This window comes from Xenia sp. Carnegie-2017, unplaced genomic scaffold (genome assembly GCF_021976095.1).
Source record: "Xenia sp. Carnegie-2017 unplaced genomic scaffold, XeniaSp_v1 HiC_scaffold_22, whole genome shotgun sequence".
NCBI classification, from domain to species: domain Eukaryota; kingdom Metazoa; phylum Cnidaria; class Anthozoa; order Malacalcyonacea; family Xeniidae; genus Xenia; species Xenia sp. Carnegie-2017.
In genome coordinates this window covers 2251258-2278593 of record NW_025813485.1, presented here as the reverse complement: position 1 = coordinate 2278593, position 27336 = coordinate 2251258, and the positions used below count along the sequence as shown (strand labels likewise).

The window sequence follows — 27336 nt, the reverse complement described above, 5'->3', positions numbered from 1 at the left end:
TGCTGTTGTCAACATTGCTAAACATTACCTCAATGGAAGGTAACTGAACTCGCTAAAAGTAGACAGCATAATTTTCATGCACCTAATGGAATGAGTACAATGGGTAACCTGCATTATGTTCTCAGAATCTCAATATAAGCTATATAAACTAAGCCCCCAAATTAATTGGAAGATCTGAGTCTGTTGGTCTTTTACCACATGGCGTTTCCATTTGGTAAGATATTAGAAAAATGATAATGTCAAGTGGATTTTCCAGCTTCGTAGTAGCTTCCCCCATCCAAGCTTAGTGTAATTTTCAAAGGAAAAACTGTCCAACTTTGCTGTCAGGTATAAATCTTAACAATACAAAGGGGCTATGTGACATATAAGGAAGATAGTTCAATTTATGAATGAATATTAAGTTTTACTGAAAATTTGTTTGATGTTTTAAAAAATATTGTGACTTTTTGTTTGAAAAATTATCTTCAATCATGGTGTAAGTTTTTAACATCAAATGCTTACAAAGTTTCTGAAAAAATTTGTAAATGGCTGAAGCTGAATATACTAAATTGTATAGCTATTAAGGAGATTTCTTAATCTGACTTTTAGAATGATCAATCTTTGTTGGATTGCAACAAGGAAAATGAAGTCCTTGTTGAGAGTACTGCAGAAGAACATCTAGATTTAGGTTCTGAAAGGAAGAGCAAAAGGTAGTTTGTTTTTGATTTAAGAAAGTTTTATGAAGAGACTGAGACAAGTGCTGTTATTTTTATCAGAAACCAGAAAAACAGCCAAAATTACCCACAACACTTCAATCAATGCCACAACCCAGGTGAAGAACTAATGTGATGATGAATACAAAGTAGTTTCACCATTGTTAAAGTACTTGATTCTGAAGATGATTTTGAGAACTTAACAGACAAAAAGGAAAACAAAATTCAAAATGAATTTGAAAAGAAGAAATCTCGCCCAACTAATGGTAAGGATTTCATATTTAATAAGATTCTATTCTTTCAAAATGTATTTTCTAACTGTTCATTACTAATGAAACAATTAATTTCAGAGTCAATTTCAATATGAATTATGTGCTACTTGTTTTTCTGATATAGATCTCAAAAATGTTCGTTGCACAGCCTGCAATAAAAATATTGAGGTCAAGAAGGGTAAATTTTGCAGACATCCCAGTCTTAATACTTTAATATGTAAGGTAAGCAAATGAAACTCATTTAAACTATCCTTGATGAATACAATCGTTAGTCTTGATCTTTTGTCCTTTTATATATACTTTTTATATAGAAATGCTTTAAGTTCTACAGTAGTGTAAATTCACCAAAGATGAAATGGTGTTGAAGGAGTTTTAAGCATGGTGTGCTGATGGTGGAAACTGATATGTTGTGATTTTTGTGAGAAAGCTTTTGTAAAAAATGCATAAGGCGAAATTTAGGAAATCAAAGCTGCAAGAACTATTGGATGCCGACGAAGATGAGAAATGGAAATGTTTTTGTTGTGATCCATCGCCCATTTTGTCTATCATCAAATTCTGTGATCGAGTAATGAATATGCTGGAGGCAAACAAGGACAGTAAATCACTTTTTAAAGACAAAAAGCTTCGTAATGTTGTTGGCGCACCAACGATAAGAGAGACGAAATATTCTCACTGGTCAAACTAAGGAAAGATCCATCGAAAATAACTCAGAAATAACTAAGAAATCAGATTCAGGTGGAAAGTCGTATTCTCTACGTTGCTCAAAAATCAGTCGATACAACTAAATGTTCTGAAGATAAAAGAAAACGAGGAAGATGAAGAAGAAGAAAGTGAGGAAGATGAAGAGGAAAGTGAGGACGATAACGTGAAAATTATCAGTAAAATAAAGCGATCTGAAGAACAATCTGTTGATGTGAATGTTTCAAAAGAAGAAACTGGTAGTAAAGGAAAATAAAATCAGAAAAAATAGAGGTTCAAAAATCAGACAATCGTTCTGAAAAAATAACTCAGGAAACAAAATCTCAGTTTTAAGGGAAAAACGTGTTGGTAAACAAAGGGACTCGAATGCAAGCTCCGATGACGTAAACCACGTTATGGAAAACGGTAACAGAAGAAAGGCAAAAAATCGTAGTACTAATTGAAGAGTGATCAACAGATGAATTTGTGCTGTTTGAGAAAGTATTTGAAAAAGTTGTCACAATCTTCTGAAGCATGAGGAGATAAGAAAATTGTATAGAACGAACTTTTCAGACGAGGTTCAATTAATTGACGATTAAAACTACGAAAAGATTAATGTATTGAAAACATACTGTAAAAATTTATGATAGTTCTTTAGTAAAGTTTATGTGAAATTTGATCTTCAATAAACGCCGCAAAGAGGTAAGTGGTAGTGGGAAACGATCGCTATGGGACCATTATTACAAGTAATTCTTTCAGCTACAGGATGGAGGAATACTTTACGTATACTAGCTGGTATGCTTTTTGTCCCCACTTTGGCTTCTTTAGCTTATCGTCTACCACAAAGCAAAATGAACAATGAAAAAGACGTTGACATACCTCAACCAAAAAGAAAAATTGTTGACTTTTCTGTGTTGAAGAATCCTGCGTTCTTAGTACTTTGCATAGCCGTGAGTACTTTTATGATGGGATATTTTATACCATTTGTACATCTGGTAAGTGTCCTTTGAAAGTTTAACTTTGCAAAATACTCAGAATTACATATCAGTTTAATTTTCTTTTACATTGTGTCATTATAGCCTGGCTACGCTAAAGTTTTGAATGTAGAAGAATATAAGTCTTCCAATCTCGTTGGAATTATGTCGGTTGGCTCTACAATTGGACGTCTTTTTTTTGGCAAAATATCAGATTTTCCTCGCGTGAATCGTCTTTACCTCTATCAGATGTCATTCTTTTTTATGGGTGGTCTTCAGTTTATAGTTCCACAACTTAAAAACTTCACTGGCTTATCTTTATATATGGCGGGTTTTGGTTTATTTGATGGTTGTTTTGTCGTTTTGTTAGCTATTGTTGTGAGTGATGTTGTTGGTATAGATAAAGTCTCAACTGGAATGGGAGTAAAATTTTTCTTTATGGCCATTACGACGTTTGTCGGGACGCCATTTGCTGGTAAGTAATTTTTTTTCGTTCGAAGTCAAAGTGTCTATGAGCTCCAAGGCCTATAAGTCTACTTTTAAAATTTGATCGCCAGAAATTTAATTTAAGCATTCCTACGTACACATAATCCTACAGACACAAGAAGATTTAATGCGTCTGCTGGTACGTGTACAGTACACAAGTCCATCAAAAAGTCATTTAAAATCACTGTTATGTTATGTAGTTCGGATTTGAGGGATTTGGCGCGAGATTTTTAATCTTACAAAATTATTGGGGAACCCCTGGCTCCTCTTAGTGTCCGACACTGGTTGAGTTAACCTGGAAAATCGTATTAAGCGTCATTTTCGGTACGAACGAAATTTTTTTATTATGGATTTCTAATCAATGATGATCTTGCCTGGTAGTAGTAACCCCATGTATTGCTCGTGACTCGTGTAAACGAATTATGCCCTTGGTGACTATTAAGGAAACATTTTTACTTCGCTGTTATTTTGAAAGACCAAAATAATTTGTTAAATTAATTTAATCTAAAATTTATTTGAAATATACTTAAGATTTTGTATGATTTTGTCCTAGTTACGTTTGCCGTATTCTAAACAGACATTTCACTTTTAGCCTGGTTAGTTGATAAATCTGGCTCCTACGACTTAGCGTTTTACACTGCTGGTTCCAGTGCAATTTTGGCTTCCCTTCTCCTGTTTCTTGTTCCATGCCTTGTGCCACGTGACGTGCGCATGCGAAATAGAATGGCATTTGATGTAGGTATCGAGGAAATTGCTGAAGATGATAGTCTTAACGAGAAACGATTATCATTTGGTGGTTTACCTGTCATAAAAACTGAAGATGTTAGTGATCCAAATTCAACCGATTCTTCATTACTTTCCCCTCCACCGTTGGCAGCACAAGGAAGTTTCCTATCTGTTCGTTCTTGCAACTCTATTAAATCATCTCCAAAGAGTATGCTATCAATTCATTCAAGGGAGCCATCATTAAGAGCTAGTAGGCTGGAAGTTAGTTGTGCCGTAGTTGGAGTTGATCCGCGCATATTACCTTCTGATGTTGTGCATCGAACAAAATCAACTCCAAATTTTCTTGTAGTTGAACGCATGACCACGGTATAACTGTCAAATAGAAATGCACATCTTCATTAGAGTAGCACAGTGAGCATTGTAGCTAGTTTGTGTTGTTGTGCGAGCTGTCGTTTTCTATTTTGGTGTTATTGTTGGTCGTATTACCTCGACATTAAAGTGCGACATTACTTCAACTCGTTATTGAAAAAGACAAAAAAAATAGACTAGAGTCATGAACCAAGTCATGCAATGTTGTGCAATGCATTGTTTAGAAACATGAAAAAATAACAAATAAATTATGTTGATTTTAAATATTGAACATGGATGACAATGGACATTATAAACTGTTGCAATATTCGTGGTTGTCCAGGAATAAAACGATTGGAAGTCTATATGAGCTACATGATTTTACTACTTGAAGTTCATAATCTACGTTGTCCATCTGTGGAACTGTCACGTTGATGGAAAAGAAAACAATTAAAGAACGAAGATAGTCTATGGAAAGAGTACAGAACCCTGTTCTCAAAAATTAGAGTGTTATCTTAATTTTATAGCATAGCATTTGGAAATATGTAGTGATTGAAGCATATTTTCGTTGGGTTGGGATTTATTTATAATTAATAGAGATCAATAGAGATTATTAAAGTTAGTTTCTTGCTGATTTTACTTTTGAAAGACATGTTTCATGTGTGTGATGGTTATCGAGGGATGGCGTTTGTTTATTTTATCAGATCCGAACTTTGTAACCCAATAAAGTTATTGCAAACAATACTTTGATAATTTCCAATATTTATTGAAATTTCTACTTTTTGACACATAGAAAAGGCGACATGACAATTTGAATAATTTATCGTATTTAATTTGATAAAAAAAGTTTCGGATTACAATGTTCTGATCCTGTTATTAATCGTAAAAAACTGCAGTATCAATTGTTTCTTTGGAAATTTTTAATACGACATTCACTAATGAACGACCAAACATAAGTGTGTGGGGGGCGGTGTATGACCCTACATCTTGTGAAATGATCCAGAAAGCGATAGAGAAAGAAAAGATCAGTTTAGTCCTTTAGTCTAAAATTGTTGGTTTTTTTCTATCAATTGCAGACACTACTAAAGTTTGTCCCAGAACGTACAACTGATTCAAATTATTTGACTTTATTTCATTTTCATTCCGTTAATTTATAGATCTTCGGAGTCATCAAATCTCGTTGATAATAGTCGTATTACTTGTATTAGTACATTTACGACGTACTAGCTAAGAAAGTTACTCAGGTTGTTGCTTTATGGTATAATAGATTTCTCTAAGGCATGGACATGGTAATCCTATAGAAACAATGGCTTTTTCACTAAGACCTATGGACAATGAACATTCAGTAGGCCGAACAAACGCCGCCTATTAATACGTGATTTCGTCAAAGTTCAGGCAATATTGAGCTAATCGGGTGATATCATGGATGTTAGCAGTTTAGTACTTTAGTATTCAACTTCAGCAGTTCAGGTTCAGAAGGTGCAACGAAATTATTTTTGTTCAGATGTCAAGAACGAATTTTTTTATTTGAAACCATTGATTTAAAATATAACGTCAAAGAATGAGTGCCAATGATAGATCTCCTTCAGAAATATCAAATGGTATTGAATTAAGCTCTCACGATTTGTTTCCATGTCTTGCAAATGTAAATAGTGATGATGCTAGAGAAATGGATCCACCTGGAATTTTTGAACATAAAATGTCTTACGCGTAAGTAACTGATGTCGAATATCTTACGGTAAATATGATGTTAATTGAAGGAATTGTTCATGGTTAATATTAATTGGCAGATTTCCTTAGATTTATATTTAAAGCTAAATGAAATGCACTATTTATGGATTTCAGTACGATTCTATAAAGTCTCTTTGCTTTTGTTTCTTCACTAGTGCTTTCTAAATATGTAAGGTAGCTACTGCTTGAATATTGAACACTATAGTAAATTAACCTGTTAGGATAACTAGCCCAAGTTCTACTCTTATAGCTGCTGTGCAAATTTTCACTTTCTAGAAAAAAAAATGAATTTCTTTGGTAATAAATTTAGAAATAATTCAATAATTTAGAAATCAGAAGAAAAGAACTGTAACCCAAGCCAAAAGGTATTATAAAGTAGATGATGTTTTCACACTTTTTTATCAATGACATGATCATATTATATCTATTAAACAAGCCATAAGAAAATAAATATATTAATTTGCAGTTTTAGCATTGTAGAGATTAAAAGTTACAATGTGTTCACCCAAGGAAAATGGCAGTTATTATCAAGAAATTATAATTTATTGAGTGCAATGTTTCATTTTTACTCAAGACATCATCAGACTAATAATTAAAATGGGACTATATAAAGATTTTAATATATGTATAAAAGTTCATCTTGACCATTTTAATTGTTAGTCTGATGATGTCTTGTGTAAAGACAAAAAGTTGCATTCAATAAATTATAATTTCTTGCTCAATGGCTGTACTTGGAGTTTATGTTGTGCAATTTTTTTTAACATGAATCCGTTTTCTGCCTGGTAAGTCACTTGCTATTGTAATCAATAAATATCTTCTGTTTTTTAGAAGATGTCAATAAATCCATGCTTTCACACAAAGCAAATAAATCAAAAAAAGTACAAGAAAAAGTACCAACGATTAAGGAAACTTGCAAAAAGAATAATTTTTGTAAGTATTATTTCTTTATTTTACCTTATTTTTTATGTCATTCTACAAAAATAGAATGTAGAAACTTTTTTTAATTTTCCCATTTGCATTTATGTGGTACAAGAACAAAGTATAATTGGACTAGGTATTATAAAACAATTAAAAAAAAAATTAGTCTTTATCAACTGTTGAAAATGCAACTTTAATTGGACATATGTTAGTGTTACTGCTGTCTGTATTTATGTGTTTATTCAACACGTCATAAATTTAGTGTTGTTTGATGAAAGTTTTGATGAAAATAATATATTACAATGTAGAATTTTAAATGACATGTTTCTCAATTGATAAGATTATGTTCTGAAACAGCATTTATGTTCTACATGAGATAGCTGTGTTTATTTTTTCAAATTACATACTGGAGCCTTGACAAGTTTCAGCCACCTTGGTTTGTATTAATGTTATTGTTAGGGGTTATGGTCCACAATATTGCTTTGCTGAATTAGAATGGCTTCTGTGTCTGACTAGATAAATGGGCAAATATGGCAGTGCTGTGTTGCAAGAACAATGCTTAGTGATTCATATGAAAATTTGCCAGAATGAACAGCTTTAGTCTTGCAAAATTTCCACATTTTACAATAGTACATCCTATCATAACTACGAATGTTAGGAAAAAGCGTTTGAAAGACGAAAAAAAAATGGCAAGCTTTTTGGTTAACCTGAAGGAAATAAAACTGTGCAATGATAAATTTTTGTGTTCTTCAAAATAAGTCTTATGACTGTAATAAACCTTAGGTGAAGTAGAAAGAAATGTGGAGAATGAACCTACGTACATATTCACGAACGAAACAACATGATAAAAAACCTCCACTACCAGACCGAGCTTTCTTTCTCAACTTATCATTGGTTGTAATTATGTATTATGGTGTTCAGTTAAATGTCTGTTTAATCTAATTTCTGTAAATATGATAAATGTGCACAGTGCATCTGCGTTGGCGACAAGAACTGTCAAAACAACTGTCAAACACGGAGGAGGAAGTATCATGATTTGGGGTTATGTCATTGGTGTTGCAATAAAGAAATATGGTTGAAAAAAAATTGGCACAAACCGCGCCCATTACCGCATTCTACGTCACCAATTGTCGCTCACTTTAAAAGTACAAAATGCTTCGGAGGATAATTGATTAGCAATAGAACACGACATATTGGAGATACGTTTACACTCTAATGCTTTCGACAAAATTGAACATATTTGAAACAACTCTGGTCTGGGGTCAGTGACCAATCATATAGAAACCGTTGTTCAAGCTACAGAAAGTCTAAACAAGAATTGATCATTTGAAAAAGAATTGTTATGTATCGTTCTATTGATGATAGTGTGCAATTTGCATAAATGAACGCAGTTATATCTTATGTTGCTCGTTTTGAAGCATAACTTATGGATACGGAAACATGTCATTTGAAATCTATACAAGAATTAGTTATAGTTATAGGTCCAAAGCAATCATAAAACATTATAGACTTGGTGTACAATAACATGTGAGGGCACCTGTATTTTGACTTTACTGTCTTACAGAGCTTACTCAATGTGCAAACAAAAACGCTTTTGTAAAATTAAACAAGTTTTGTAAAAAACGGTTTTGTGACATGAACTAAATTTTGCTTGTCAACTTTTCGATGATTTTATTTAAGCACAATTGTCTTCACAGTTTTCCTCGATTTTCAGGAAAATGCTGCCATTGCTGATGAAATAGTACAAACAGATGCAAAGTTTCAACAAGTTAAACTTGAACGAAGGTAATTCAATGCTGTACGTATGTGCGGTATCAATCTTGCAATGGTAATCTACTATTAAAGTAAATGGTTTGAACCTGGGAGTATCGTTACATGTTTGTAAATGTAGATCGTCCAGGTTGGTATAGTCCTGAGAAGGACTGTTTTTGTTGTTGTTGGCTAAGGTTGTCGAAACGTCACTCAACAATAACAAAAACAGTCCTTCCCAGGACTTTACCAACCTGGACGATCTACATTTACAAACATGTAATCTAATATTGTATAATTATACGTCCTACGTATGAAGTCCAATGTAATAACGGTAATCTGTATAGTGGAATAAAATTAATTTTTTAAAAGTCATTCACTTGTAAATCTAATGTCCTACTCTGTAACAATTGCATTTCATCAAACTATTTCATAATACTTTTGTTCATAATATCTATCATTATACATTATCTTTATTTCAGATTTCTTTTAAAAAAATTACTTGACTATAACACAATGCTAAATGAACAGGTTCAGCCTCCACCTTGTATCATTACACCGCACCCTGTTCCCGATGTTTCGGAACATTTTCCTGCTCCTGAAGCTGATAAAGAATTAGCCCCAGTTATAACACAAACAGCTAAAACTAAACCAATCAAATTGCGTATAAAAAAGACTGCTGCCAACCAAAAATCGAAAAAAGACAATGAAAAAGCATTTGTAACAAAAGAAAATGTTGAAGATTCTAGCATTTCGGAAGGTAAGTTTTAAATTTTGAATTCATCTTTAATCTCTCAATTATAAACTTGCTTGGAAGGAATTTATATTTAATTTATTTTGCAGTTTCTCGTAACCAGGATATTAAAGGTGAACCCCCTGTCAAACCTAAACGAAAGAAGCCTGGAACAGCAATGAAAAGGAAAGTTCAGCCAATACCAGTTGATGCTAAAGGTATAAAAAAAAAGCTATCATCTGATGTATTTTTTTCAATAGGTCGTTCAATTTAATTATTTTGTTTTTATTAATTTTAATTATTGATGTTGTTGTGATTATTTATAGGCAAACCAGTGTTTCCCATTGTACTTGGTGGATTGACTGTTCACAGTTTGGGTGATGTATGTTTAATTGTGTTATGATACCGTAGAGTCTCGAAAGTTGCCTACACCCCTTGAAAATAGTCCCTCTTTTTAACATTTACTGAAGAATCGCGAAAGCAACCACCCTTTTGAAAGTACGTAACCGCCCTTTTTATAGAGCTTTAAGAGCTTTATCAAATTTATGTTTATCCAAATTAAATGTTCATTTGTGTCAAGTACTGTAAACTTACACAACTTTAGACACATACTACTCGAAACTGAGCGCCTTCTGAAACTAAGCGCCCCCCCCCTATCTGAAAATAGCCTTTCTCGACATTTTTTTATTTTTAAACGTTTACGCCTGCAATAAGGTAGGCGTTTTCTGAAATTAACAGAAAAATAAAAGCGAAATTATCAGTTTTTTGGCCTATAGAGTTTTCGTTGTAAAACTAAAAAGGAACAAAAATAAAACCGATTTTTGCGGTTTACCTCACAACTCTAACATTTGATGAAGTATTATTTACGTCATAGATTGTGTGGGATCGTCCAGGTTTTCACTCCGAAAGATACATCTGGCCAGTTGGATTTTGTAGCTCACGTTACTACCCAAGTATGAAGACACCTGATACGAAATGTATTTATACCTGCAAAATCTTAGATGGTGGTTATGGTCCTACCGTACGTTTTTTTTTCCGTATTACGTATGTCCTCTTGATAGTGGTAAATTTTAATTGCACTACGAAAATAGATTTAAGCTATTATGATTTGTGGAATTTTTGTGATTCACTGATTTATTGCGATCGCCCCAGTAAATGCTTTAATCAGGAAACTATGACAAGGACTCTTAAACTTGAACTAACGATGATATATTCATGTTTTACTAGGCACAGGAATATGTTTGGTTTTAATTTTTATTTAGTTTGTCATGTCACCTGAAGATGATTCTGAAAATTCAATCGAAGCCTCCTCAGCAACAGCTTGTCATTGTGTTATCCTGAAGGCAATCAATAAAGCCAGGTTATTAAATCATCAACTTTATGAGAGGATAAAGATGATCTTTCAAAGATGAACAACTCCTAACAATGGAAAACACCGATGCAATATTCTAAAAGTGTTTCTCCTTTCGTTGTTTCCATTATTTAGGAGTTATATTTTGCCGTGTTTAAAAAAAACAACCCCAAACTATGGTAGAGCGCAATGATGTCCTGATAGAAATGCAAGTTAACTATTCATGTTCCCACCATGTAATTTAAAAAGATGGTCTCCTCCTTGCTTGTTTAAATTGTATGTCATTGATTTTTTAAGGTTTATTTTGGATTATTTTAGAGGCAAGGAAGCAACAAATACAGGATCAGGTCCGGAATTCTTTGGATTTTCTCATCCAACAATCCAGTACCTTTTACAAAGCCTTCCAAATGCTAGAAAATGTTCCAAGTATCAGTGGGTGAAATTTGAGCTTCCTAAAACGAAATTATTATTTATGGTTATTTTTCCTTTAATCCTTTGAAGTGTCCAGTTTTTCGTTTCAATGCAAACCTCGTTCATCTTGTTATAAAATCTCCTCCCATTTTATGCAGCAGATGATCGTTTGTAAACTCTTCTGGAAATAATAGTTGTTTGATGAGAATTGACAGTTTCTTTAAAGTTAGAACCTTTTATTCTCATTTCACGTTATATCTTTTAGTTAGGAATGAGATGGCGCAAAATGCATAATCGTTCATCATTTTCTGTAGACGGAACATTTGCCTAGTTTCCTGCTATCGTCTCTCAAACGTATTTTTTCCAGGCTGACGAAAGCACTACACAGAGGGCTTAAAGTTTTTATTTACATGATTGATATTCGTGTTTCTTCCATTAGTTTGTTATGAAACAGCTTTAAACAGAGGTGTAGCATACGGGGAATGTTACACCCCCAGATGTAGAATGTTACACTCCCCAGCTGTATAATGTTACACCCCAGCTGTATAATGTTACACACCCCAGATGTAGAATGTTACACCCCCCCGGCTGTAGAATCTTACACACCCCAGATGTAGAATGTTACACCCCAGCTGTAGAATGTTACACCCCAGCTGTATAATGTTACACACCCCAGCTGTAGAATGTTACACACCCCAGATGTAGAATGTTACACCCCAGCTGTATAATGTTACACCCCAGCTGTAGAATCTTACACACCTCAGATGTAGAATGTTACACCCCAGCTGTAGAATGTTACACCCCCAGATGTAGAATGTTACACCCCCAGCTGTGAGAATGTTACACCCCAGCTGTAGAATGTTTACCCCCAGCTGTAGAATGTTACACCCAGCTTAGAATGTTACACCCCCAGCTGTAGAATCTTACACACCTCAGATGTAGAATGTTACACCCCCAGCTGTGAGATGTTACACCCCTCAGATGTAGAATGTTACACACCCCAGCTGTATGTGTTACACCCCCAGCTGTATAATGTTACACCCCCAGCTGTAGCCACACCCCAGATGTAGAATGTTACACCCAGCTGTAGAATGTTACACCCTCAGATGTAGAATGTTACACACCCCCTGTAGTATGTTACACCCCCAGCTGTAGATGTTACACCCCAGCTGTAGAATGTTACACCCCCAGCTGTAGAATGTTACCCCCAGCTGTGGAATGTTACACCCCCAGCTGTGAGATGTTACACCCCTGTGAATGTTACACCCAGCTGTAGATGTTACACACCCCAGCTGTAGAATGTTACACCCCAGCTGTGTATGTTACACACCCAGCTGTAGAATGTTACACCCCAGCTGTAGAATGTTACACCCCCAGCTGTGAATGTTACACCCCAGCTGTAGAATCTTACACACCTCAGATGTAGATCTTACACCCAGCTGTGGGAATGTTACACCCCCAGATGTAGAATGTTACACACCCCAGCTGTATGTTACACCCCCCAGCTGTAGAATGTTACACCCCCAGCTGTGAGATGTTACACCCCCAGCTGTAGAATGTTACACACCCAGCTGTGAATGTTACACACCCCAGCTGTGGAATGTTACACCCAGCTGTAGAATGTTACCACCCCAGCTGTAGAATGTTACACCCCAGCTGTAGATGTTACCCCCCAGCTGTAGAATCTTACACACCTCAGATGTAGAATCTTACACACCCAGCTGTAGAATGTTACACCCCTCAGATGTAGAATGTTACACCCCCAGCTGTAGTATGTTACACCCCAGCTGTAATGTTACACCCCAGCTGTAGAATGTTACACCCCAGCTGTAGTTACACCCCAGCTGTAATGTTGCACCAGCTGTAGCCACCCCAGCTGTAGAATGTTACACACCCCAGCTGTAGAATGTTACACACCCCAGCTGTAGATGTTACACACCTCAGATGTGAATGTTACACCCCAGCTGTAGTATGTTACACCCCAGCTGTATAATGTTACACCCCCAGCTGTAGATGTTACACACCCCAGCTGTGGAATGTTACACCCAGCTGTGAGATCTTACACCTCAGATGTAGATCTTACACACCCGGCTGTGGATGTTACACCCCTCAGATGTAGATGTTAAACACCCCAGCTGTGGTATGTTACACCCCCGGCTGGCAGAGTGTTACACCTGGCTGTAGGATGTTACACCCCCAGCTGTGAGATGTTAGCACACCCCAGCTGTAATGTTGCACACCCAGCTGTAGAATTACCACCAGCTGTAGAGATGTTACCCACCCCAGCTGTAGATGTTACACACCCCAGCTGTAGATGTTACACCCCAGCTGTAGATCTTACCACCTCAGATGTGAGATCTTACACCCAGCTGTGAATGTTACACCCCTCAGATGTAGAATGTTACACCCAGCTGTGGTATGTTACACCCCAGCTGTAGAATGTTGCACCCCCGGCTGTGAATGTTACACCCCCTGCTGTAGAATGTTACCCCAGCTGTAGAATGTTGCCAGCTGTGAGATGTTACACCCCAGCTGTAGAATGTTACACACCCCAGCTGTGGAGATGTTACACCCCCAGCTGTGAGATGTTACACACCTCAGATGTGAGATGTTGCACCCCCAGCTGTGGTATGTTGCACCCAGCTGTATGTGTTACACCCCAGCTGTAGATGTTACACCCCCAGCTGTAGAATGTTACAGCTGTAGAATGTTACACCCCCAGCTGTAGAATGTTACACAAGCTGTAGAATGTTACACACCCAGCTGTAGAATGTTACACACCCAGCTGTAGAATGTTAAACTCCCAGCTGTGAATCTTACACCCCAGATGTAGAATGTTACACCCCAGCTGTGGTATGTTACACCCCAGCTGTGAGATGTTACCCCAGCTGTAGAATGTTACACACCTCAGATGTAGAGATGTTACACCCCAGCTGTGATGTTACCCCCCAGCTGTAGAATGTTACACACCCCAGCTGTAGAATCCTGCACATGTGGTGTTACACCCCCAGCTGTAGAATGTTACACACCCCAGATGTAGAATGTTACACCCCAGCTGTAGATGTTACACCCCCAGCTGTAGAATGTTACACCCCAGCTGTAGAATGTTACACCCAGCTGTAGAATGTTACACCCCAGCTGTAGAATGTTACACACCCAGATGTAGATGTTACACCCCAGCTGTAGTATGTTACACCCCAGCTGTAGAATGTTACACCCCCAGCTGTAGAATGTTACACCCCCAGCTGTAGAATGTTACACACCCAGCTGTAGAATGTTACACCCCAGCTGTAGAATGTTACATCCCAGCTGTAGAATGTTACACCCCCAGCTGTAGAATGTTACACCCCAGCTGTAGAATGTTACACCCCCAGCTGTAGAATGTTACACCCCCAGCTGTAGTATGTTACACCCCAGCTGTAGAATGTTACACCCCCCAGATGTATAATGTTACATCCCCCAGATGTAGAATGTTACACCCCCCAGATGTATGAATGTTACATCCCCAGATGTATAATGTTACACCCCCAGATGTAGAATGTTACACCCCAGCTGTAGAATGTTACATCCCCAGCTGTAGAATGTTACATCCCCAGATGTATGTTACATCCCCAGCTGTATATGTTACATCCCCAGCTGTAGAATGTTACATCCCCAGCTGTAGAATGTTACACCCCCAGATGTATAATGTTACATCCCCCAGATGTAGAATCTTACACACCCCAGCTGTAGTATGTTACACACCCCAGCTGTAGAATGTTACACCCCAGATGTATAATGTTACATCCCCCAGCTGTAGAATGTTACATCCCCCAGCTGTAGAATGTTACATCCTCCAGCTGTAGAATGTTACACACCCCAGCTGTAGTTACATCCCCAGCTGTAGAATGTTACATCCCAGCTGTAGAATGTTACACCCCAGCTGTATAATGTTACATCCCCCAGCTGTAGAATGTTACATCCCCCAGATGTATAATGTTACATCCCCCAGCTGTATAATGTTACATCCCCCAGCTGTAGAATGTTACATCCCCAGATGTAGAATGTTACATCCCCAGATGTAGAATGTTACACCCCCAGCTGTATAATGTTACATCCCCAGCTGTAGAATGTTACACCCCCAGATGTAGAATGTTACATCCCCAGCTGTATAATGTTACATCCCCCAGCTGTAGAATGTTACATCCCCAGCTGTAGAATGTTACATCCCCCAGATGTATAATGTTACATCCCCAGATGTAGAATCTTACACCCCAGCTGTAGTATGTTACACCCCAGCTGTAGAATGTTACACCCCCAGATGTAGAATGTTACATCCCCCAGCTGTATAATGTTACATCCCCCAGCTGTAGAATGTTACATCCTCCAGCTGTAGAATGTTACACACCCCAGCTGTATAATGTTACATCCCCCAGCTGTAGAATGTTACATCCCCCAGCTGTAGAATGTTACATCCCCAGCTGTATAATGTTACATCCCCAGCTGTAGAATGTTACATCCCCCAGCTGTAGAATGTTACATCCCCAGATGTAAAATCTTACACGCCTGAACTAATAAACCGATTTTCGAATGTTGTCTCATTTTCCTAAAATAAGTTTTGTATTTAACCAATTCATTAAGCATGATATTACAGAAACTGAAAAAATTATTTCACCAAATGCGTTTGAAGCTACCTTGTGTTTGTCTGCTTGCCCTTTCCATCCCCTCCCCCCTATTTCAAACTGTCACACGCTACGCCCCTGGCTTTGTCGGTAAAATTACCCTTTCCATCTCCTCCTTCCTACTCCAAATTGTCACGCTACGCCCCTGGCTTTAAACATTATATAATTTAGTGCTTTCTTACATTTCATAGGTAAACTTGGCTCAAATCCTGTTCCTAATGATGACGTTTCTTTAAAAGAGTCACAAGAAAATGAGAAAGACTGCTACGACTCGGGTGAAATATTTAAAGGTCAATTTGTCAAGCAAGTTGTCAATTAACATCCTTTCGAGTTTTTTATGAACATCCTTACGAAGACATTTCTTTGTTCTTCATTTGTTTTTTTTTTCATTTAAATCAGTAAATGATGGAAATTCTCACGCATTCAATTTTTCTCTTTTTACCGAATGATTTTATGTTTAACGTTTCGACATTAAGTTTCTTATCCTTATTTTAGGCAGACCTTCAAGTGAATCGCAGAAAACAATGCATAACTTATCTTTCACAAGTACAGCAAGCAGTTTGTCAGACGTTCCTTCACTTGGTTTTGACACGGATTTACTTGATTGTCAACTGAAGTCAACAAGTGGTGATCCAAGTTTGGATTTAGGTACGACTGTGTGTATGCTTTCCGTTATGTTACTAGAACGAACAATGCAAAGTGTCTGTCTGCAAAATGGGATATTGTTAATTCTGGTCGGTTTATGCAAAATATAATGAGATTAGCATTTTGGTTTCGCTCTACAAGCAGCCAGTCTATGCATGTATATGTTGCCTCGTTGAAGACTCTTAGCTAAATAAATATAATGTGTAGGTTTTATAATTTTATTTTACACCGTAATTTGAGGAATCAAAATTTGGTACGATGGCCAACTTTTTAAATAAGATTTTAATGATTTGCGTTATCGAATATTCTCATTTTTAAACTTTTTAGGTACTCCAATCTCGCCTCCAGGCAGTCTCTCATTACCATTGCAACTTTCACCAAAAATGAACTCAAACATGTCGCCATCTACATCATCTCAACCATGTTTTATTCCTCCAACTTCTCCGTTGTTTCATTTCGGTGATGATACATTGACAGATTAACTTCTCTACCTTATGTTTGCTTTTATCCTATTCACCATCTGTATCTATATTAATATGTAAATGCAGTAAATTTGTCTTTAAACTTGTGCGATCAAAATGTTTCCAAAAAACAAAAATACATGCATTTTAAAGCGACAGTCACAACAATAAAATAAATTTATATTTAAAACGTGTGTAATTTGTAATGAAATTTTGTTCTGAAACATAGGACCATCATAATGTAGTTAAAAACTTAAAATATAGCAATGTTTTGAAGATGTCAAAATATTTCAGGAAAGTTTGGAATAATACAGATTCTTAGGACTGATAACACAACACCATCGGCACGAAAACATGGCTTTAAGCAAACTTTGTGCATCAGTGCTTTTGAACTGAATTGTTTTTGAATGATGTGAAGTGTATAACTACGAATCAAAAGTTTGTTCATGTTATTGTATGATCGCAAAGATTGCATTATTTATAAACAATGTCGATGCGCCAAGTGGATCGACCGAGTTGTCAGTTTGAACACGTTGCTGAAGAGGAAAAACCAATTATTTATGACAAAAATAGAAAAGTTCTATCAAATTGTTTATCCCTTATTTCAGCATCAACCTTATCGGCTATACATGCACTGGCTTTTAATTACAGACTTAATCTAATTTTCTACTTCATTGTGTGAAACTTCACTCATCCTCTTTAGGTAGCTATAAAAAAAATACTGAATCGGACTTGTTTCCTGAGGTTTAAAATGTAATGTGATTAGCCTACTTTGTTAGCTGCTCAATTTTCTCACTCTCACTTTGATCATGCATGAAGTCTTCAATGAGAATGCTTTCCTCGTCCTCAAAATTCAACTATACTTGTAGAGTAGAAGCTGTACTCAAATTAGTTCGAGTTAGCGAGGGTTCAAGTTATTGAGAGTGTTGATTAGCATGCAGTTGTTCATTTACAGTGATTAAATAGCTACTTTGAAAGATTCGAACGTTTACGGAATGCATATAAGGCTATAGCAAGATCATTCATACCAAAGTTTTCACGCTATTGAGGTTTTTTTCTTAATGAACTTTTGAAACTATTTTGTACGTTTAAGTGAGTTAAAATTTCTGGTTGCTTTAAACGAACTTACAATTTTGCAATTTTGATTCACAAATTTTTAACAAATCCAAGGGGAATTAAATTTACTTCAAGTTAACTAAGAGTTTGACTGACTGCATTCATTATTTCTGACTTTTTGCATCTCTTTGTGTACAACTGAAGGAAAAGTAATCTGCAAATGCGAGATTCGTTAATTTTTTGATCCGCACTTCAACACCTTTATTTTTCCTTTAATATGAAAAGTTGTATGTGTGCACTGTGCAGTATTTATTCAAATGATCTATATACATATGATTCATGTTCCTTTTCTTTGCATCCTTCACACAAATATTTAGCTGTATCGACCAGATAACTCACAGATTAGCTACTAGAAATTTTAGTTTCACTTCACAACAGTAACGGGATGAAACAGTAAATTTTATAATTTAGATTATTATGGTATCGAGTAAAGAAATAAGCCCAGTGAGAAACAGACTTTGGTTATCAGCTGTCATTAACACAACGCAAAATTGGCTCATTATCTTTTTGCATGCTGTATTCTATGTTTTCGAATTCCGTCACCTTTGAAAACTACGGTGCCAAACCCAGGACATCCTTCAACAGAGTAAATTGTGTTATCGCCTTCTTTGACACCTTGATAACATCATCCCAGACAAGAGGCTTGATCGACCTACGACATTTTTTCGAGATAACCGGATTTCCTACGTAAAGAGGAGTTTGTTTCAGTTTGTGGTAAATCTTCAGAGGTCCTCATTTTTTGATTAAATGGATTTTTTCATGACAAAAGTTCAGAACAATTTTTGCCGGAACATTTCAGCCGTGTTTCTTTTGGGTTTTTTGACGAAATTTCTAAAAAGGTCGACCGAATAAAACTAACTAAAATCGTTAACTGCCTTAACAGTTATGAAGACTGCAGTCTTGAAAATATATTTGAAGACAATAAATTAATGGTGATCTCTATTTCAATAGCTCCTCAGTTTCGTTGATACCGAACTCAATTCGCTGCCACAGGAAAACATTTACAGAATATTCAAGCTGTTTCTTTGGGACAAATTACCGCGAGCCATTTGAGTAGTCGTGATTACTTGTGACAAAGATGACTTCGATATTTTCAGATTTTTCCCAGAGAGAAAGAATGGTCCAAAATTTTGTACGCAAATGATATTGATGACAATTTATTCATATAAAAACATTTATATATCTCTCTTTGTTTTTTTTTCTCAATTTAAGCTCTTCCGCCTTGAAAATAAAAACGACTCTTTAGTAAAATTATAAATCAAGCAAAAGTTAAATATTAATAACATAATTAGTTACCACTGCTCGGATAAAATAGCTAATTGTAACTAACATCATGCTAGCCTTAGCCGTTGAACTGTTTGATAACAGATCGAAATGGTATTTGCTGACATTAACTGTATCGGTTTGCTTCAGAGTGAGCAGACGTGGTGCTTCCTTTTTAGGAAATAACATAGGAATACCACTACACAGACACAGTCTATTTGCGAAAGAAATATTAAAACATTAGTTTGTACATAGCAGTAATATTATTGATCATTAGTTTACGTTTTACGTCACAAGACAATAACTATGAGCTCAGTTATAAGCTTATACTATCGTTTAAATGTCGAGACTAGAGTGGTGATGCCATCTATTTCCTATTTCATGTCAACATGAATTTTCTTCCATTGACAATGGTTTTGATATGTGATTGTACACTAAAGCTTTTGAAGAGTATGTTTTTTCTCGAACCAAATATTTACAATTTGTTGTTTTGGCAAGAAATCATTGCGGTAACTGATCTGACGTCATTGCGGTCATTTTCATATATTACAAGCACTACTTTGTATTTGCTTTTGTTTTTTTGTCTTTATTATGTTCAAAATTGTGCAATTGCCACAAATTTGTACGTCATCTTTACGTAAATTTTTAATGAAAATTCATGTTAGTACCATTGAACTCAATGGTTACTACTCTTTGTATTATTGAACGTAGCTACATTCCATTTACTATGTAGACGTGTTAATGGTTATAGAAACCTGCCATTTTTGCAAAATTAGTCTTTCATGACGTCAAGCGGGCATGTCGGTGTGATCTTCAAAGATCAAACGATGAACAAAAACATATAAGCAAAGTGAATTCTCTTTTTTTTTGTCACGTTTCCTATCAATACGTCGCCCCGAAGAAAGAACCTCGGATAAACCGACCTGACATAGTGCATTTAAATGACTTAGAAACAAGATGAGTCTTATTTTGATTAAATGCCCAGTTAAATGCGATGGAATTTGTTCAGACCAAGGTATCAATTGAAACACGCGCGCCTTAAGGTGGTGTTACTAAGAAATCATGGACAACGAACAACTTATTCAATATAATTGCAGATGAAAGATAATGTAAAATGTAAAGTTCCTTGTCCATTTTGTATACCGTCATGCATTGTTAAACACTGAACTGCATTTAATTATATTACGTGTTGTGCTTTTACACATCTGTCAACTCTTTGACATGACTGAAAGGTGACATAATCCTTGTTTTTGCGCATAAAAGCCTTTGAAGACATAAGTTAATTTATAAAATAAATGTTCCAAGACATATGTTTATTAACTCAAAATATTGATATTTCCATATTTTACGAACATTTGTTCCCCTCATTCACAACAAAAGGCGCGCCTTGGTAGAAAGTCACGTATTGGACTTACATGAAACAAACAATTTGCTCACGTTTGAAAAGAACGAAAAAGGACGTAAAAAATAACAGGACGTGATGATGAACAGAAGTTCAGAAATGTCTGTTCTAAAACTTCCTGCAGAAATTTCTATAATTTTGATTGGTACAATGATTGGATTTATGAAAAATGGCTTTTCAAAAAGTTTATGTATACTGCATACTTCATTATGAATATTCATTTATAATATACCTATAAATATCTTTTACAGTTTACATAAAGTAAATGTATTACGAACAAAGTTTACTCGTGCATTCTAAAGTTCTTGCCGCTCTTCAAAATTGGACCATAATTGGACCACAAATTTTAAAGGAATAAGAGAAGATAGTTTATAAAGAGTTAATTTGTTCATTATTACTCTGAGATAGCACTTGTTTTAGGATGTAAAATTCAAGGTGCTATAACTTCATGCTAACCATCAATACCATATCGAAGAAAATTTACTTTAAAATATAATCAAAGGAAACCTAAATTTATAAATAAGAATGAACAAACGTTTTTGCTCGTATTTTCATGATTCATGTGCACGCCAACACTTTTGTGCCTTTGATTAAAACTAACGTAAAAACACGACTTTATTAATGAAACTTTACAAATATCTTTGTTTATATGTCGATCTTCATTTTGTTTACTTTAGATAAATCTCCAAGCATTACATTGTTTCTTGCGTGAATTGACGCGAAGATGTGGCAAAGCACTACAATACAAATGATAACATTTATTGAAAGAAGGGACTACCTTTGTTTCAAATTACGTCAAAAGAAAATTAATTTTGTCCTTATTTCGTTTTTGCCATACAAAATTGTACTATTATTATACTCTGCTTGCTGTGCGCTACAGTTAGACAAGTTAAGTCAGCATCCAAGGTTTCTCGCGTCTGTTTATCAAGAATATTTTGAAGAGTTATGTGACAGGCTCATTATGTGAATATAATGATTTATCATCTCATTTTCATTATGTTTATGTATGACAACAATATGGCACTCAACATTGCATAAATTAATTGCTTGTTGTTCGATATTTCCAGCAAGTTACCATGAGATTTTAACGTATTTATATGTATTTTCTTGATTTCTTGTCCTCCAAAGGATTATTATACATCGAATGTTTCCGGCAACTAACTGAATTACATGAAAGAGGTCTTCGTCAAATATATAAACAAATACATGCCATTACCAACCTATTCCCCACTCACGCGGTAAATTCGAGTGTCATTAGATCTCTGATCAAAATGCCACCACTGAGAAGGAACAGGGTAAAAATGGTATTAACCCCTCTCCCTCCCCATCCACATATGATGAAGGATTTGTGAATTGTAATGTTATATTGTGAGCAAAAAAAGAATGGATGATATCGGTATTTTGAGAATAACATATTCACCTTAGCTGTACATGATCTATAAAACTGAAACATCTTTCTCTTTAACGTACTTTGCTGTTGCAAAATTAAGTGTTAACTTAATCAACACTATTTATTAGCATTTCCAGTTTACCTGCTAGTAAACACAGATCAACAATTTCTTCGATGACCTTTTTTGTTTATACAATCCAGCTATATTTAGAAGATACGCCAAAACGCTTTGAATATTAAAATGATGAACATAGGTTTCTATTTTTTTTGGGAGGGGGGCACACTAATCTTCTCATCAATTTGAAACAAAAATATCCTTGACGATGACCTTGGCTTATAGTCATCTACTCATATTTCAGAATTATAAATATCTTTTGCCTCAATGATATTCAATTTCAACCCGTTTTGCCTGTAATAGACTAATAGTATTTTGTAAAAAGCTGAGAGAGAGGAGATTAACAATGTACTTAGTGGCACAAAATCTCCATGGAAAGCAATTTTGCCTTGTGAGGAATGCAATAAATTCATCAATGAAAAGCTGGAATGTTAAAATTACTCGTTATGTCTCAACTGCATTTGAAACATTTTTTTCTTTCTTGTACTGAAATCTATTTTTTGTATTATATGAGTTTGGATAACATAATACTAGCAATCTAATATAGGAAAATTTATGCTATCACTAGGGCCTGTAGCCAAAACCTCGATGGGAAGAATTGTCAAGCATTTTTCAAGTACATTCAGCATGTAACATGTTGCTTAATGTCGCTTTTACCAGCTTGATTTTTACGTCGAACAAAATGTTATAAAAAAATGTTTACAGGAAAAGTATTGGATTAAACTATTTAACATGATAAACAAAATGCAAACGCTATATTAATTCAGACCATGCCGCGCGGACCATCCTTTGATTACTTCATGTCAATCAAAAATACTCCCGCTAAAACCTATAGTGTAGTAGATAACTGAAAGCTTCTGTCTCCTAGCCTATAGGTAACCGGTTAACAAAACAAATATGTGTTTACAGGACAGGAACCATAATATAATGCCAGTAAAACTATCTTCGGTAGTGTAATAGATGTCATATTCAACATAGCCATGTTATCAATAATTTCAAATTTAGGTATACTTATGCTAATGACTACTGATGTGAGTCTAAAGTAAACCTATGTTTTTTGTAGTGGATGTGTTGAGTTACCAATATTATATCCCTTACAATGTAAACAAAGCTTTCTTTTTGCTCAAAGCTTTTCACAAGTTTAAGAGATGATTTAACTCATACACGAACACCATTACGTTTGGATAATATAAATGTTTGTTGGTTGATAAAAAATTGCAACAGAAATGTCTGTTGTGTACGCAATGATAAATTCGAGAAGATTGTAGCTTATTCCAAAATTCATTATGACATCGTTGCCAAATGGCACGAAATCTGCGTCATGATTTTACTACGACAAACTATCTCGTGATGTCACAATATTAACCAATATTCCCAGCAGTATATTATATTCCATTGTGTATTAAGTACACGGCCTTTTCAAGCGCATTTTAATTGAAAATTTAAATGAGTACCATTTCGCTTGCTCTGCTTTTCTTTCAAAGCTAAATTATTTTTGAGCAATAGCTGTAGGCAGTTTTTGATTGGCCGACTTCCCCAGTCATTTGTCGCCAATGTCATTGTGAACTGCCAGCGACCAATCACATTCCATACAATTGACGTATATGGGTGTGTCTACTTGCGTGGGGTGCATTAATAATTCCATATGAAAAAAGATGGATTGCTGACTGTGATTGGCTAAACACCGCAAAACACAATACCCTCCGAGGCAGTTAATAATGATATGCCAATCAAGTTCCGCCCATTTCCGATTCGTAATTATCTTATCTTACAGGTAAGAAAGTCTTATAAATTTGTTCAACTATATCAGCGCTAGTGATAGTCAAAGGAAGTCAGATTTTTGAAACGGGAAGGCACCAAATCTCAACACGCGACATCTACAGGCCCGACGTAAAGTAAAGCTTATTTAATACCATTATCGAACAAGTCGACCATTTTCATCTGTTTTCAACGCGAACGTTGAATTCAATCATCATTTATATTCATACATTCCATCACTTGCTGTGCCCAAAGGGAGTCAGTCGTATCTAGTCAACAGTTCATTTTTTTATCACATCTAAATATACAACTATCCGTCGGGAAACATTTGAGAATATTTAGTCAAGGTAAGTTGTTGACTATCTTATTTCATCAAGAATACGTTGTCGAGTATTAATATGTTGTGATTTGCAATTGTTGGATGCATTCTAAGTATTGTGAGTTGATGCTTTTTAACGTTTTAGTAATACGAACGTATCTTTTTACAGTAAAAAGCAATCATGTATATGAGTGAAGCCCAAAGCGTTCCAGTTGTACCAGATGCATCTCTTTATCCACATGTATGTATATTCTCGTTTACTGTGCCCGAATTTGATCATGCGTGTCGATTATTTTCCGACAGAAATCACTAACACATTTTTATGATTTGATTCTAGCTTATTTAACTTTATGCGATATTCGTATCGCTCTTAAGAAATGTCTAATTTTACACATTTTATCTCGAAGCTAATATCACTAAGAAATGAAAACGAATTAAAAATTTTGAAACTACAATCTTACTAGAGTATTGGTAGACGCAAATTCTAACCAATTTTACTTGTCGCACATTTTGTCATAGTTTAAGTTGATGAATTTATTCTGGGCTCGATTAGTTGTCTTGTCACTTGCTGAAAATTCATTTTTAACGACAATGAAATACGTCTTACAACTATATAATCGAATCATGTAAAAAGCGGCAAGCCATTACTGACAAAGCAGTTGTGTTAGTAATACGACACGTTATAATTTTTGCTTTTAAAACATTAAAATTGTTGTTTGGTTAGCAATGACATTTTAGTAAAATGAATAGCACTTACCTGTACTTCTTGTGGTCCAACATAATGTACTTGGGGTTATTTCTTACAAAAGGTGATTTTGTGATTTTACCTTTGCGTTCATTAAATTTATATGAGATTGACATTTTTTATGGTAATAATTGACTTAACCTATGTATGTTAAAACTTTCAATCGGCCTATTCTAGTTTTTTACAAACTTGGCTAGAAAATTTTTGCTTATTTTCTTTTCTATTTGTATTAGTTTGGTGTATATGACAACAAATTTCAAACAAAACGTGTATATCGAGGTTTCCTCCATTGCTGAATATATATAAGAAATATTCATAATCTTTAGTAACCTTGCGCGAATGTCAATATTTCGATCAAACATTAAAAGGCAATAACGTATATATCGCCGCATTTAAAGTTCACGAATCAGTTCAAAATTACTGGAATGAACACGACAGCCAAAGTCGTCTTGAATTACGACCGAATTTTTCATTTTCGTGTTTTGATATCATATCATTCCCTATTCTAAATTGTTTCTAACATGAAAGTCATGGCGATAGTTCCGAGTAGGAGTATAACCGCTTCACCACAGTTACAAGGTAATTTACTTCAAACAAAATGGCTCAAAGTTTTTTGATAAAACCTTTATCTGTGTTTTGTTTTAAATATTTCGCGATAAATGTCCGAATCACGAAAAGTTGATAATAATACATGGAATAGTCACAAACGCTCTTTGGACAGCACAGATCAATGCACCAAGTTTCAATTAACGATTTTTAAGCAATACCTAATATAACTAAGTATTTACATCGAAAATAAAATGCTCCATGTTTTATGCAAATGGTCAAAGATTTTTTAAACGCGTAAAAATTCTAGTAGAGTATTTTTGCTTGTAGTGATCGAGTTGGCGATGTGCGGTTTTATGTTAATGTTTAAGTTCTTATTTTAGGTAGTTACACTGGCACTTCTCTGGCAACTAGAGCTGACACGAGCGCTGGAAGTGGCCAAATACAATTGTGGCAATTTCTTCTTGAGCTTCTTTCGGATGCTAAGAACTCACATTTTATCACATGGGAAGGAACAAACGGAGAATTTAAGTTGATTGATCCAGATGAAGTAGCGAGACGTTGGGGCGAAAGAAAGAACAAGCCAAACATGAACTATGACAAACTTAGCCGTGCATTACGTTACTACTACGACAAAAACATCATGTCAAAAATCCATGGAAAACGATATGCCTATAAATTTGATTTCCATGGGCTCGCTCAGCTTAATCAACCCATTACGTCCGACGCTCAAGCGCATGCTCAGGCTGTTTACAAATTTCCCGGCGCAGATTTTTATCCTGGTTTTGCTGGGGCAGGTTTTTATCCCGGAGCTGCTAGTCCTGGCCAATATTGGTCAAGCCAATACTGGGCAAGAGCACCAACTTCGCAAGGCCAGCATATGTATGGTGGACCTATAAGAGCATTACCTTACTACCCGTAAAACTAGAAATTCATTCCAACGGAAACTTCAGTGATTTTGTTCAGCCCATTTTCTTACATTGATTCTGGCTATTTATGAACGCTAACGAGCGCAAATGAATTTATTTTGTATTGAAATCTTTATATTTGTAAATAATTCACCGTCATCCGCAAAATGGTTTATGTTACCCATTCATTTTGTATGTAAGGACGAATGTCATCCTTAGCTACCATTGCTGATCAAGTTCAAGGCACCAAGCAAGTATGAGCAAGCAAGATTTTATACCAGTCTTTAGATGGTTATATGTACAGTAAATAGTTAGTGCAAGTACTATTTATTTTATCAGAATGTATAATGAAGAACAAAGAAATGCATATTTTTCTACGAGCGGCCAGTATTTTTGCTCATTCCCCCACCGATAAAAAGTACATGGTTTATTTGTCAATAACTTTGAAAAGAAATGTGCTATTTTGAAATCTATTGTTTTGCAATTTTGGCCGTGTCCCATAAAAATTGCACTCGAGTCAAAACATCTTCAGGGAAGGCTAGATGTTTAAAATAAAAAGTTAGCTACTACGTCCTACATAGTATATTGTTTACTTTAAATCATTTTTAATTGAAGTACGAAGCAACTTCATTTTAAGCAACTATTGATATAGCGTCTTGAGTATACCTTTACAAAGGGCTTGAATTTCAATTTCATAAGCTATTCGTGAATATTTTCTGACAATTTTTTCGGTAAGATTGGTTTGGTTCTAATTTAGGGAGCTGAGCATTTGAACTGTTATGTGTCCCTCACATAAAGTATCCTGCAAAATTTTAGAGAAAATTTAGACTTCAGTGTCTTTATAAAGATCTTATTTTTTCTGTATTAAGTAGTAGTATGGTATATTCCCGTTCAATATTATAATATAGGTGTATGTAATAAGGAGCCATTTTCATTTC

At 35.3% G+C, this 27336-nt stretch overlaps 3 protein-coding genes and 4 long non-coding RNA genes across 7 annotated transcripts; 6 read left to right on the top strand and 1 right to left on the bottom strand.

Moving 5' to 3' along the window:
• Window position 1: 1 nt before the first annotated feature.
• LOC124447225 lies at window positions 2-905 on the top strand. The gene is made up of 3 exons (XR_006948660.1): window positions 2-39; window positions 589-692; window positions 756-905. It is a non-coding gene; the product is annotated as an uncharacterized LOC124447225 (long non-coding RNA).
• Window positions 906-2339: 1434 nt separating this feature from the next.
• Window positions 2340-4815, top strand: LOC124447221 (monocarboxylate transporter 10-like). The gene is made up of 3 exons (XM_046998112.1): window positions 2340-2637; window positions 2722-3091; window positions 3695-4815. Exons 1-3 carry the CDS (start codon window positions 2371-2373, stop codon window positions 4198-4200), a joined length of 1143 nt encoding a protein of 380 aa, XP_046854068.1. The 5' UTR covers window positions 2340-2370; the 3' UTR covers window positions 4201-4815.
• Window positions 4816-5472: 657 nt separating this feature from the next.
• Window positions 5473-17035, top strand: LOC124447220 (transforming growth factor beta regulator 1-like). The gene is made up of 13 exons (XM_046998111.1): window positions 5473-5886; window positions 6237-6271; window positions 6734-6837; window positions 8540-8610; window positions 9057-9334; window positions 9418-9525; window positions 9634-9689; window positions 10182-10328; window positions 10570-10667; window positions 10977-11125; window positions 15919-16020; window positions 16226-16378; window positions 16703-17035. Exons 1-13 carry the CDS (start codon window positions 5738-5740, stop codon window positions 16855-16857), a joined length of 1605 nt encoding a protein of 534 aa, XP_046854067.1. The 5' UTR covers window positions 5473-5737; the 3' UTR covers window positions 16858-17035.
• Window positions 17036-20069: 3034 nt separating this feature from the next.
• Window positions 20070-21605, top strand: LOC124447226. The gene is made up of 2 exons (XR_006948661.1): window positions 20070-20447; window positions 21295-21605. It is a non-coding gene; the product is annotated as an uncharacterized LOC124447226 (long non-coding RNA).
• Window positions 20821-22141, bottom strand: LOC124447227. Its single transcript, XR_006948662.1, has 2 exons — window positions 22038-22141; window positions 20821-21354 (listed from the first exon to the last, which is right to left on the bottom strand). It is a non-coding gene; the product is annotated as an uncharacterized LOC124447227 (long non-coding RNA).
• A 1671-nt stretch (window positions 22142-23812) lies between these two features.
• Window positions 23813-24654, top strand: LOC124447224. Its single transcript, XR_006948659.1, has 2 exons — window positions 23813-24227; window positions 24369-24654. It is a non-coding gene; the product is annotated as an uncharacterized LOC124447224 (long non-coding RNA).
• Window positions 24655-25425: 771 nt separating this feature from the next.
• On the top strand, window positions 25426-26775 carry LOC124447222 (transcriptional regulator ERG homolog). The gene is made up of 2 exons (XM_046998114.1): window positions 25426-25523; window positions 25874-26775. The coding sequence occupies exons 1-2, from the start codon at window positions 25466-25468 to the stop codon at window positions 26410-26412; spliced, it is 597 nt and encodes a 198-aa protein (XP_046854070.1). The 5' UTR covers window positions 25426-25465; the 3' UTR covers window positions 26413-26775.
• Window positions 26776-27336: the final 561 nt, after the last annotated feature.